This window comes from Zootoca vivipara, chromosome 9 (assembly GCF_963506605.1).
Source record: "Zootoca vivipara chromosome 9, rZooViv1.1, whole genome shotgun sequence".
In the NCBI taxonomy this organism is placed as follows: Eukaryota; Metazoa; Chordata; class Lepidosauria; order Squamata; family Lacertidae; genus Zootoca; species Zootoca vivipara.
The window spans coordinates 61,038,472-61,051,420 of NC_083284.1; the positions used below are offsets into that span (position 1 = coordinate 61,038,472).

The 12,949-nt window shown below is 41.9% G+C and overlaps 1 protein-coding gene across 9 annotated transcripts in view; it reads left to right on the plus strand.

Moving 5' to 3' along the window:
- The window catches only part of ATP10D (ATPase phospholipid transporting 10D (putative)), a 56,364-nt gene that overhangs the window by 35,556 nt on the left and 7,859 nt on the right, over positions 1–12,949 (plus strand). For 7 of the 9 annotated variants that reach the window (XM_060278873.1, XM_060278876.1, XM_060278875.1 and 4 more), the window contains 7 exons: positions 893–1,019; positions 3,380–3,564; positions 5,710–6,007; positions 8,024–8,100; positions 9,084–9,209; positions 10,281–10,481; positions 11,454–11,534. In XM_060278873.1, the coding sequence (XP_060134856.1) occupies positions 893–1,019; positions 3,380–3,564; positions 5,710–6,007; positions 8,024–8,100; positions 9,084–9,209; positions 10,281–10,481; positions 11,454–11,534 (1,095 nt within the window). The remainder of the gene's footprint in view (positions 1–892; positions 1,020–3,379; positions 3,565–5,709; positions 6,008–8,023; positions 8,101–9,083; positions 9,210–10,280; positions 10,482–11,453; positions 11,535–12,949) is intronic. The other 2 variants (XM_060278877.1, XM_060278880.1) reach the window with 2 other exon arrangements.

Sequence of the window (12,949 nt, forward strand, 5' to 3'; positions counted from 1 at the left end):
CATTATTTTACTTTCAGTAGATGGCAGTGGAGGATAGATGGTTACATAGCTTGAATGTTCCCCAGGATTTTGCTGTGAAAACCTTGGTTTGACATAAATTGCATTTGTCGAGCAGTGCTGTGCCAGAAAAAAAGTTCACTTCGAGAAACAAAAAAATAGGGAACTTGACTGTTTTTTGGAGTTTGTTGTAATAGTGGAAGATGCCTGTCTCAGTCGTATAGTTCTGTAGCCAGCCCCATTATAACACACCCTGTTATTCCCTTTACATGAAATGTTTTTTTAATTCCTGCAGCACCCCCGTTCTCTCAAATACTGAGCTTGGTAGTTATGTAAGTGACATGGGGCCACCTCCAAAATACTGCAGACTTGGTGTGTATGTATCATTGCTGGGCATACACTCAGTTTATATCCAACCTGAAATAATTCAGCCAGTACATGGTGCTGCGAGGGAGAAAGCAGCAAAGCCCACCACATTTGTTGAATGCAGTTCAGAAAACACATTTAAAAAAAGCAGGGATGGGTGCTTTGATTGCCAGATGGCCAGTCTAGGAGCTCCAGAGTAACAAGGCGGAAGGAAGGAAGGAAGGAAGGAAGGGCTCTGGTGTTTGATGCATCGTGCTTCTGAAAATGGATAGCAAGTTGTCGCCTCCCACCTTGCGCCAAATGATGCTGTCTTCTTGCTAGCCCTTAACTCCCCCCCCCCCATACCTATTGGTATAATTTCTACACCTCTCCTTCTACACCTCTCCGTCAAAGGGACTCTTAAAGAATCTGGATATATAATTTGCTTTAGAGAGATGGAATGGTGTGAACTCGTTTATTATTTTAAAATGGCTTTATTTGTATGACTTTGATCAGTACTGGTGATGTTGGCTCTTTGCTCATTTTGCAGGTGTTGAGTGACGAGGAATATAACGAATGGTTAAAAGGACATTATGCCGCAGAACACAGCATAGAGTGCCGGGATGATATGCTCCTTGAGTCGATGCAGAGGCTTGAGAACAAATTAACACTGCTTGGTGAGTTGGGAAGAAGATTGTTGTTGTTTTGATAAACTCCTAAATATATAGGCTCAAACCTGATCAGTGAATGCAGCAGCATCAAATGCACTTAGCCCAGTGGCCTTGAGCATGCTTAACGTTTGTGTTGGACTGTGTCCCCGTATCACATAAATTCCCTGAAGTTGCAAAACTATTCTAAACATTGGTTTTGCTGCTTAATGGGGTTTGGAAGGAGGAGCATAAATTTTTGAGAATAAAGAGTAGACGACTTAGGTGCAGTCTGATGGCTCCTGGGAGCATTCTCTGGAGGCGAAGGTGCCGCTGTGCCACCACTGATTGCCAGCAAAGCGTCTCCAGAAATTGGCACTCATGGCGGAGACAGCAGGGTGTATGGGTGCCATATGGGTTTCTGCCACCTGAGGGTGTAGCTTCGCGCTGTCTAATGGCTGGGCTGGCCCTGACTTGGGGGGGGGCATCCCAGGGGCTATCAGATACCACAAAATTCCCCCTCCATGGGCCGAAAGGGGAAGGCCTTTGCAAGGAGTGCTTCTGATCAGGATTCCAGACATTGCATTCCATTTCCCCTCCTTCCACCCAATTTCCCAATTTTTACCCTCAGCAGGTATCTGAGGGTACTCAGTACTCATCCAGCTGATTCGGTAGGGCAGGAGGAATTCCATCCTGAGAGGTTCCCCCCTGCAAGGTGGTTTTTTGTTACTTCCACCTCACCCGTGTGTGTGAATAGTGCCACATTGTCCACAGAAGGACCAGCACTCAAAGAAACTGAGATTGCTGTTAGGATGCATGATTTCATAGGCTATGATTCTGTTAGAGAAACTACTCCCTATCCTTTACGGTTCAGACCAAGGCACCACAAACTCATCCTGGTTCCATGTTACAGTGGACGCTCGGGTTGTGAACGTGATACGTGCGGGAGGCATGTTTGCAACCTGCAGTGTTCGCAACCCGCACCCCTACGTCTGTGCATGCGCAGTTCGCAATTCGGCACTTCTGCGCAAAGCGCAATTTAGCGCTTGTGTGCATGCGCCGAAACCCGGAAGTAACCTGTTCCGGTACTTCTGGGTTCAGCGCAGTGCGCAACCCAAAAACACCCAACCTGAAGTGTCTGTAACCCGAGGTATGACTATATTTCTCCTGATTTCTCAAACATTTCGGGAAATTCTCTCACATGTAAAATCTGTTAGGTTGTGATACATAAGTTGATTCCTCATCTTTTACCTCATGTTAGGAGTTGGGAATTATAGCCACTTTGCCCAGAAACCTTTGGTAATTGGAATGGTAATAGGGCTTTTGCAATCCCACTTGAAAAAAAAAAAGAACCTTAAATCTCAGCATATTTTTGCTGCTCAGCTCTATATACCCTGTTTCTCATATTTTAAGACATACCCATAAAATAAGCCATAGCAGGATTTTTAAGCATTCAAGGAATATAAGCCATACCCCGAAAATAAGACATAGTGATAGGCGCAGCAGCAATGCCGGCCGCGGCAGGAGGAGGAGGAAAAAAATAAGACATCCCTTGAAAATAAGCCATAATGTGTTTTTTTGAGGAAAAAATAAATATAAGACATGTCTTATAATATGAGAAACACGGTATTGCCACTCCTAAGTGCTGAGTAGTATTTATGCTTAATTGCATTTTTTTATTATTTTCTGCTATTGTTATTGATTCGATTTATATCTTGTCCATTATCCAAAGATCCTAGGGCTGTGTACAAAATTAAGAACATAATTTATGTAGCATAATAAAAAAAAACATAATACAGAGCCTAATAGTAGACAGAATAGTAGTAGTAGTAGTAATAATAATAATAATAATAATAATAAATAAATAAATAAATAAATAAATAAATAAATAAATTTATACCCAGCCCATCTGGTTGAGTTCCACCAGCAACTCTGCACGGCTTCTAACAAAATATTTTAAACACAATAAAACATAAACATAATAATAAAATAATCATAACAGCCCCCTCCTATGCATTTAGCAGGCCATATATTATTGAATGGCCAAGGGCCTGGGTAAAGAGCAACGTTTTTGCCTAAATATGTGTAATTATCTCTGGGGAGAGCATTCCACAGATGGGGAGCCACCACAGAAAAGGCCCATTCTTGTGTTGCCATCCTCCAAACCTCTCCGGGGGCAGGGGGGGGCAGCACAGAGAAGGGCCTCAGATGACAAGCGCAGGGCCCAGGTCAGTTTGTATTGGGAGTCGCAGTCCTTATGATATTGAGGTCCTGACCGTTGTAAGGCTTTATAGATCAGCACCTGCACTTTGAACTGGGCATGGAAACGAATTGGCAGCCGGTGCAGAACAGTGCAGTTTAACCTAATCACACTGATTGCTGCTTTGCAGGTGCCACCGGGATTGAAGACCGATTGCAGGAAGGTGTTCCAGAAACCATAGATGCACTCCGAAAAGCAGGAATTAAAATCTGGATGCTGACTGGTGATAAAAGTGAGACAGCCATCAACATAGCACATTCCTGTAAATTACTGGCGCCAACTGATACCATCTTCGTCCTGCAGTCTGATCACCTGGTGCGTGTGGCATTTTGCTTTTCCTGTAGCTGGAACTGTTTGCATTGCTGTATGACCAACCGCAGGGCCAGAAAAGACAACAGCAACAAACTTATCCACCAGACCTCTTTCGGTTTTTGCTTTGGGTTAATTCATCTTGCAGTTGTCTTTCCAATCTTGCCCCACTGCTGCTGCTGCTCCTTTCCTTTTTGGCCAGTGGCATCACACTGGTCTGTGCAGCTGGGGTGTCGGCAATGTGTCACGGTTCCCTTCGCTTCTAAAAACTGCAGCTTTTTGTAGGGTGACCTTTATAAATTCAGTATTTTCTGCTAAATGTGAGTGTCTAAGCTGTAAGGCTTTGTACAATTGTACTCCTGAACAGAAGCATAAGTGGTAGTTAATTATTTAAATGCAGCCCACCAATTCATTTGTCCTTCCGCCTTGTGCAGAAAGTTGACACACTGCAAAACGTTGTTAAAATGCTTCCAAGGGCTAAATGCTAAACTATACTAGCTCTATGGATGTCGGACTAGGAGCTTTGTCTTGGAAATTGGAACAAGTTCAATTTTTGTGAGTTGCTCTTTGTCGTATCTCCCTGCAGCCGTGTTTGATTACCATTAATGTGCTAAGAATTATCTCATTAAAGTGGTATTACATGCAGCATTCCAGAAAGTTAATCTACTTACATTTTCTAATGCAGAAAAATCTTGGTGTTTTTGTGTTCTCTCTTAAAAATAGTCAGTGTTTTCAAATGAGAAGCCAGTTCCCTTTTATGTGATGGAAATATCTTTATTCACATTATCCAGTACTAATCCTAGCCATAACTTGTTAAAGATTGCTTGAAAATTGGGACAGAGAATGCTTTGCCGTTAAAAAAAAACCAACAGGTTGAAAAGAATATTGTATGGTGGCCGGAATGGATATTTGGTTTGTTAGAAATTAAGGCCTTTGTTTTCACAGATGACTCACTTGAGGACTGATGAACTAATCGCAGTAAAAATGTTGTCTAGACAGTGTTATGTTTCTTTTAATTGTACATTCATAAAATTGTAGAGTTGGAAAGAACCTAAATAATCATCTAGTCCAACCCCCTGCCATGCAGGAATCTCAACTAAAGCATCCATGGCAGATGGTTAGATTTAATTAGGATTTTGGGGGGGAAAGGTCCTTTCAGTTCAAATCCACTGTGCATTATTGAGAAAGCAGCATACAACTTCATGTACAGCCCCCATTCATTTTAGTGAGGCATGTGTCTATAAACTCTCAGAAATTTCCCTTGCACTTCTTCAGATCCCATTTATTTTAGCTGAATTACGTTAAGATGAGTTTATTTTATTTCTAGAGTTCTTTAAATAAAAAACCTAACTACTCACATGCATATGGAGCACCATTTAATAATATAGCCCCTTCCATTAATCAAATTTTTTAAAAACATATTGCAAGAGATATCTCTTTCCAGTGTTTCCTTCAGCCATTGGTTCCTCCCCCTAGCTAAATGTAAACTCTGTGTGTGGCTCATTTCTTAAGCTTTTAACAAACCCCTGCTCATCGCAGTGAACTGCTTTGTCTAAGCCATGGTTTATTGCAACAGAAACAAGACGTATTGAGCCTCAGAATTTTAAATGCATTCCTGCTGCAGACATGAACAGAAACTTTTGTTTCCATTTTGATTAACCATATTGTTGCTTCATCTGAACCTGACAAACAGTGGCTTAAAATATGTTTGAAACAAGCCAAGTTCAACGCATGGGTTCTGAAGTTGGCTCCTTTCCACAAACCACAGTTAAGGTAGACTACAGTACATAGGGTTTGGACGTATTGCAGTTAAGAAAAAATGGAAGTAAAAGCTTCTGATCTCATGGCTGTGCTGGAAAGGGAGGAGTCATCCCTTTGGCTTATTCCCCTTCCATCATAAACCGGTTTATGGTACTATCCAAACTGGCCCAGAATCTTTGTGATGATGGCTTTCCCTATCATAGCATTGCAGATCTTTTGCAGAATTAAAAACGATGGATCATTTTCATTAATTAACGCACTCAAGATACATCTATAGCTGACACGCTGTTAACAGCCATTGAGATGTGACTTGTAAAGTGAAGCTTTAATAGGTACTTATAAGAATCTGATCCTAGATAAAAAACCTGCCAATGCCCTTTTCCCAACCAGGATTCCTGTTCGTTGAATATAGACAAGATTTTGGATGAGATCAAGTGGAAAGAAAACTATGAGGCAAACCATTTGAGAGTCCCAAACTCATCGCTTGGTCCAATTCCACAGTTCACTGCTTCCCTAGTTGTAGATGGAGCTACATTAGAATTTGCCTTGCATGACAGCATGGCGAGGAAGTTCCTGCAGCTCACAGCACGTGTACGGGCTGTCATCTGCTGCCGAGCCACCCCTCTGCAGAAGAGCAAAGTGGTAGGAAAGATCCGAAAGGAACTGAAGGTGATGACAATGGCTGTAGGTGAGTCATCTCTCTCTTGCAAGGGAGCAGCATATATGCTAGACAACATCATCTTTGATTTCACTGTAAAGCAGGGATGGGGAATATCTGATCTCCATCATCCTTGACCACTGGCAATGCTGGCCGGGGTTGATATGAGTTGTAATCCAGCAACATCTGGAGAAACACAGGATCCTCACATCTGCATTAAAGGTACGTTCCTTAGGTTTTCCTTGGGATAACATAGACACAAACCAGGGCAGTCCAGCAGGGAAATGGTAGAATGTGGCTGTAGAATCCCAACCGGGATCTGCTAGTTGAAAAGCCCTGCTGCTCCATAGAGACAGACAGACAGCAGACAGACAGACAGACAGACAGACACACACACACACACACACACTGATGTAACAACTAGATTAGCCAGGCATTTTCACTCTAGTTGCCTCCTTCCGATTACAGTAAACAGGGAAGCTTGCACTATGTACGTCAGAATATTTTCAACACTCTCATTCAGAGTAACAATTTCAAGGTGACTTCGTATGTATGTGAAAACACCACAGTGGGAATTGTGAGTGAGTCACACTTCCTCTGTCCAAACTCTTGGGATTATTTGCAACCGGGGAGTGGGGGTTAGCATGCATTTCTGGCGACCACGTACCTTTCTCCTGCAGCCCATGTTCTACATATTTGGGAGATAGGTAAAAAGAAGAAGCATGACTCTCACCTCCATATAAAGTTCACTTGTTTGTTCAAAATGTTTTTGGCCCGCCTTCCCATTATAAGAGCACCCACGGGACCTCCCATGGATGCTAATTGCAGCAGCAGAACATCCGTCCCATAACACTAGAATTTGTGGACATACAATGATGCCGAATGTTGGAAGATTCAGGACAGACAAAAGAAAAATACTTTGTCACACAACACACAGATAATTCCACAGCTAACTCCCACAAGAGGCCGCGATGGCTTTCAATGTGGATGGCTTTAAAAGAGGATTGGACAAATTCATGGAAGATAAGGCTGTTCATGGCTGCTAATCCTGATGGATGTGTTCTAATAGATTAAGATAGATTAGATGGGCTACTGGTCTGATCCAGCAGGCTCTTATCTCAAAAGTGCTCATAGAAACAGCTTTACCTGGCACCAAAACATGAAGCATTGGTGCCTGTTTTCCTTTGCCCGGGGAGGGCATTCACAAAATAGATGCCATCACACCGAAGGCCATCAATATGTGATGCTGTCGTCATTCCCCATCTGTGCAGGGTAGTAATCCTATTGGTAAGCCTCTGAGGTAGATCATGAGCTGTGTTGGCAATATAGTTTTATTACACTTTTCAAAAAATAGTAATGCTTTTATTAGTTTTTTTTACATCAGATACACTAATTTCATATGATAAAAACATTTCTCACAATACCCAACATATATAGATGCAGGTATAATGCAAACTTGTAATTGCCCTCTAGATCAGTGTTTCCCAACCTTGTGCCTCCAGATGTTTTGGGACTACAACTCCCATCATCCCTAGCTAGCAAGACCAGTGGTCAGGAATGATGGGAATTGTAGTCCGAAAACAGCTGGAGGTACAAGGTTGGGAAACACTGCTCTAGATAAATAGCCACAAAAACTATCAATAAATATTGCATATTTTATAAATCTGCTCTCCTAAAATATTCTCATTATTACATTAAATATGCCAACATGAACCCTCTATCTTCATGTTGCACTTTATGGTCATTTTAATAGTGCAGCCTATAACTTGACAATAATTCTAAAACTGATGAACAAACTAGACATAAATTTGTATTTGACGTGCAGCAGCAGCAGGGGAGAAGCTTCCTTTCCTCTTTTGATGTCTGCAGTGATAATTACCAGCCCTCGAAGCTGATGACATTTGCACTTGTATTTAACATCGCATCTTGTCAGGGCATGAAATTCCAATATATTTTTCTCTTTCGTCAAGTCTGTGTGCAGTGCAGTAGCGTGCCCCCGCCCAAACCAATTTCACTGCAACATTGTTCTTTTCCTTCTCGTGGAAGGTGATGGTGCCAACGATGTTAGTATGATCCAAGTTGCTAATGTTGGAATTGGAATCTGTGGCCAAGAAGGCATGCAGGTAGGACAGATTGAGAGAACTGTAAATGGAAGCAGTGTTTGCGTATAGATTGATGACTGTGAGACCCATGACACTTATCGTTAGCAGAATATATTGTTAGTGAAATCAAAAGCTGAATACCCCAAACCCTAGAATTTGCAAGAGATCTTTGTCAGTAGAGCTGATCTATTGTAAATACAAGTACCATGGTGCTGTAGGGAAGCTGTGGCGCAATGGGACAGTGTGTCTTGACTGTTAACCAGACGCTTGGTGGTTCATGCCCACTCAAGGATGGCTGTGGACAGAATTCCTGCATTGCAGGGCGTTGGATGACCCTCATGGTTCCATCCAACTCTACAATTCTATTATTCTATTGCAAGGGCCTTGAGAGCCATATTTACACTGTATTAGGTTCTAATATGGACATATGTTCCTAAGAAATCAGATTATACTCCAGGAGAATGTTCCTTGAAATCAGAGGAATTTCTACAACCATGGAGCAGGTTTGAAGCAGTTTCAGGTAGATATCTGAAGATGTTTGAAGCGGATTCATTCAGGCAGCTTTAGTTGTCACAGAAGTCACTGATTCATGGGAACAGTGCAATAATGTATGAGTTGGTCATGCAAAGATATCTGTTCAACAACTTCCTTGATTTGTGAGGAACCAAAATATGTCCTCGTGTTAAGAGGGTGGATTAGTTGGCATATAAGAGACTGCTCAATAAATGATGATTGACGAGTGTGGGTCCGAATCAAGGGAAAGAGAGGATGAGTGGAGGATGAGTTAGAAAGGGAGACAAGTATAGCAGTATACACAAGACCATGACTTCTACAAGGAAACATTTGTGGAGACAATTATTTCTTTTTTTCTTTTCTTTTTTGCCAATTGGCTTCAGTGGGATGTAGGAGTGTCAAGTAACTCAATGGTCAATGAAAACTCCTGACTTCATTATGTAGCTATTTTCTCGGTTGCTGTATTTCATTTATTTCATGTTTGTTTTCAGGCTGTGCTGGCAAGTGATTTTGCGATTTCTCGGTTCAGACATCTCAACAAGCTGCTGTTCGTACACGGCCACTGGTGTTACACGCGATTAGCGAACATGATCCTTTACTTTTTTTACAAGAATTTGGTATGTAGCTTCCGGGGATGCCTCAATGGGTTTGACCTTTTGGAAGGACAGTTTCTTAATGATTAGAAACAGATGAAGGACACTAGTAAATTCTGTACTCTGAATCTACAGCAGCAGAAATGGAGTCTGCCCACCCGCCTTGGGTTAAGGGTCACTGCTCCAGAGGCATTTATAATAAATTTAAATACGGTCTATGCCAAAAAGCTGTCTGTCAGCACTAATAAGGTTGTGACAAGTTGGCTCCACTATTGAAACCTGCAAATTATCAAAGGATTATTTTACGCCATTTCTTCCTGGGGAAGTGTGTCTGAAGTAGACAGGCCTCGCCAGTTTCAATGTTGAGCATGAACTTTGAGGTTTACTTCTGAGCAATAAGAACTCAAAGTAAGTTCATTATGTTATGGAGTTAGGACAGAGGCAAGCAGTAACCACATTGTAACTCCTGTAAAGCTCAGCTGCTTTGCCACTCAAGAAATCCCCCCCCTTGCAGCTCTAACCACTGGAGAGCTGATAGTCTGTAACCTCCGACCATGGGATAAAGTAAGCATTACTAAATATTTGTAACTATTTGAAATTCTGGGAAAGCAGGAATCACTTTTAGCACTCATCTTAACAAGGCTAGAGGCTACAACCAGCCCTCTCTCCAGGCAGTTGGAGCTCTCCATGTTAACAGTGGTTGGTGTCTTACTGGTAGTCAACATTTTCACCAAATTATCTTAAGAGTTTGGTGCTGAGAAAATGCAGTATTTGCAATCCTGAGCCCTTAGTACCATTTCTGGGGTGACAAATTTGTATCATTGGCATTCAACATCCCTGTAGCCTACTATAAGAACCATTTGACATTGCAGTTCTTTCCCGCAAAGGGGCAGAACTGTATGTCAGTAGTGGAGCATGGAAAAGGTCCCAGGTTAATCCATGTAGGGTGGAAAACTCCCAAACTCTGGAGAGCTTCTGCCGGTCAGTGTAGCCAAAAGTGACCTATGCAGACCAATGGTCTGACTCAGTATATATAATTCCTGTTGGCTCTTGTTTAGATTCTCACCTTTTAATTCCCACCTCTGTTCCTAACAGGCATATGTAAACCTCCTGTTCTGGTTCCAGTTCTTCTGTGGGTTTTCAGGAACAGCCATGACCGACTACTGGAGTTTGATTTTCTTCAATTTGCTCTTCACATCAGTACCACCTGTCATTTACGGTGTTTTGGAGAAAGATGTCTCCGCAGAAGTCCTGTTGTACTTGCCAGAACTTTACAAAGCTAGTCAGAGAAATGAGGTATTTCTTGGCTTGTTACAAATATTTGAAAGCTGAAGTGACATGTTCTCTGTTGTGCATTCCTTACCAGTTAAACGTGAACATTTGCCCCCTGTTGAATAATCTGGTGGAGATGAAAGGCATTATTCTTCACTGGCTTTACAGCCAATGAATGTAGGTGGCCTTAGGAGGGCAACGTAGTTTATACAAAAACAGTCATTTGATGGATGCCCTGTTACCATTTTCTACCACGTAGACTGCTGTTGCTTATTTGTGTTTCTGCAGCATGGCGAGGAAGGCCTCAGCAGAAAAGTGGGAATATTGTATGCTGTGTGGTAGACATGCATGCTATCAAAGTCAAGCTGAAACTCTCTAGGAGGGGTTCCAGATTAGATCGCTGTACTGCCTCACCAGCCTGAGATGGGGCCACCCCTGCAGCTCTGACAATGAGTATCTCTGGTTGGTTGGTTGGTTGGTTGGTTGGTTGGTTGGTTGGTTCGTTGAAAATACGACAGATTTCTTTTACTGAACCAATTTTTGTTCAATGAGGTTCAAACTCTTCCTGCCTGACCATGGTATTTTTGGTAATTTAAAAGCTGCATTTTTATATACCGACAAGTGTTAGTCTTATCACTAGGCTCGCCTTCTCCCTTTAATCTCTCATTTGTGACTTGGGCATCTTGCAGACTAGCTCAGGCTCTCTCACTGAAGGTTGAGACCTGGATCTTGGCTGGTGATACTGTATGTGTGAGCTTTTGGAAGCCCAGTAAGGCATTCAGGCGTCCAAACATGCAGAGAAGGCAAAATGACTAGAATCTGTATCTTCCCAAACTATGAGTGGAATTCAAAATAACCCTCTTCTGGAGGTTCTCCTGAACCCCCTTAACCCCATTTAAGAGGTGGGGGGAGAAGACCTGTTGCAGAAGTGCTTGTGTGGGGCTCATTAGGTGAATCCCACCCTCAATAAGTGTTTCTCCTGTCTTTCCTTTTCAGCCATACCTGTTTTCAACCTTCATAATCAACTTATTAGATGCTTTTTACCAAAGTCTAGTTTGCTTTTTTATCCCTTACTGGGTAAGTGTTAGGATATTTTACTCCTTTGTCTCTAGCTTTTATTTGCTTTTTTGTTTGTTTATTTGCATGCTCTTTAAGCTTCCTCCATATTTTAAAAATATGGAGGGCTTACAGTACTCATGATCTGGAATACAAGCACAGAGGACTTTCGGTGGGGGGAGGGTATGGCAGATTGAATGTCTTTTGTCGGCAGTCGGCGGAGATAATTCCGTGATAATTGATGGTAGCCAGACGTAAGCTTCTACTGTTGAATTCACTCTGGGGAAAGGGTGGATAGGGGGCTAACCTCTGATGTGCTGAAAAAGCTGTTTTCTGTGTCAAGAGACCAAGAAGCTGTCAGCTCCTGGGAGCTCTGGTGGGGTTAAGCGACTTAAGAACCAAGGAGTCTACATGTTGCCCAAAAGCCACACAAGAGCCCTGATGTGCATGTGATGTGCAAAAGCCTCTTTCTTAATTATTTCTGGAAAGTTATAATTTATAACTTGGATAAATTTATCCATCTGCCAGTGAAGATTTACATTTGATGCATGAGCTGCTTTTGGGCTTCAAGTAGAAGGGAAGGGAAGTCGATTGTTAAAGGGTTGAAGGCAGAACCAAAAGCCTGTTTTAATGGCTTGAGGCAAGAAAGTTGCAAATGAACGAGAGAGTTCTGTGTGCCAATAATTTTTATTTCATGTTGTTTATTTTTTTTTCTCAATGAAAATGTTGCTTAGAAATAAAAAGTAAATGTGTCACTTGATACTTCCTCCATGGGAATTTCTCTATCCTAATAAGAGATATGGCTGTGAAGATCTTAAGGTGAAGACAGGAGATGTAATGAGACTGAATTGTTAATAAGATCATGAAAATTCAGTCTGGCAAGTATACCTATATTTGGGCATTCCACTGACTGTTGGCATCCTTCAGCAAATGTTTGATGAGCAAATAAAATTGACTAGAATTAAAGTTCCAATGGGGTCTAATCCAGTGGGGAATGAAAGTAAACCAGGAATGAATGGAATGAAAGGCAGAATCAGAGACGATACAGAGACTTTGGAGAAGAATATAGATAAAGGTATGGCAGAATCAGAGAGTGAAATAGTTGAGTTGGAGGGAATAGATGGCGCATTGGAAAAGTCCTTTACACAAGTGTTTGGAGGAATAAAACAGCCATATGGTGTTGTGATTCTGGAGGAGTAGAATGGAGACATGGATAGACATCTGGATCTGGCATTGATAAGAGCTGAGAGAAAGAGCTCTGTGTAGTGAACTCAGTGGGATAAGGTACTCTGGTGCTTTTCTTGGGAAAAGAATGGAAGGGGTAATTTTTTTAGATAAGGATGGAACACAACAGGAAATGGGAACTGAAGATACAGAACGGTGCGGATTAATGGATACATAACAAGAAAAGAACTATGGAATAATATCTCAATATA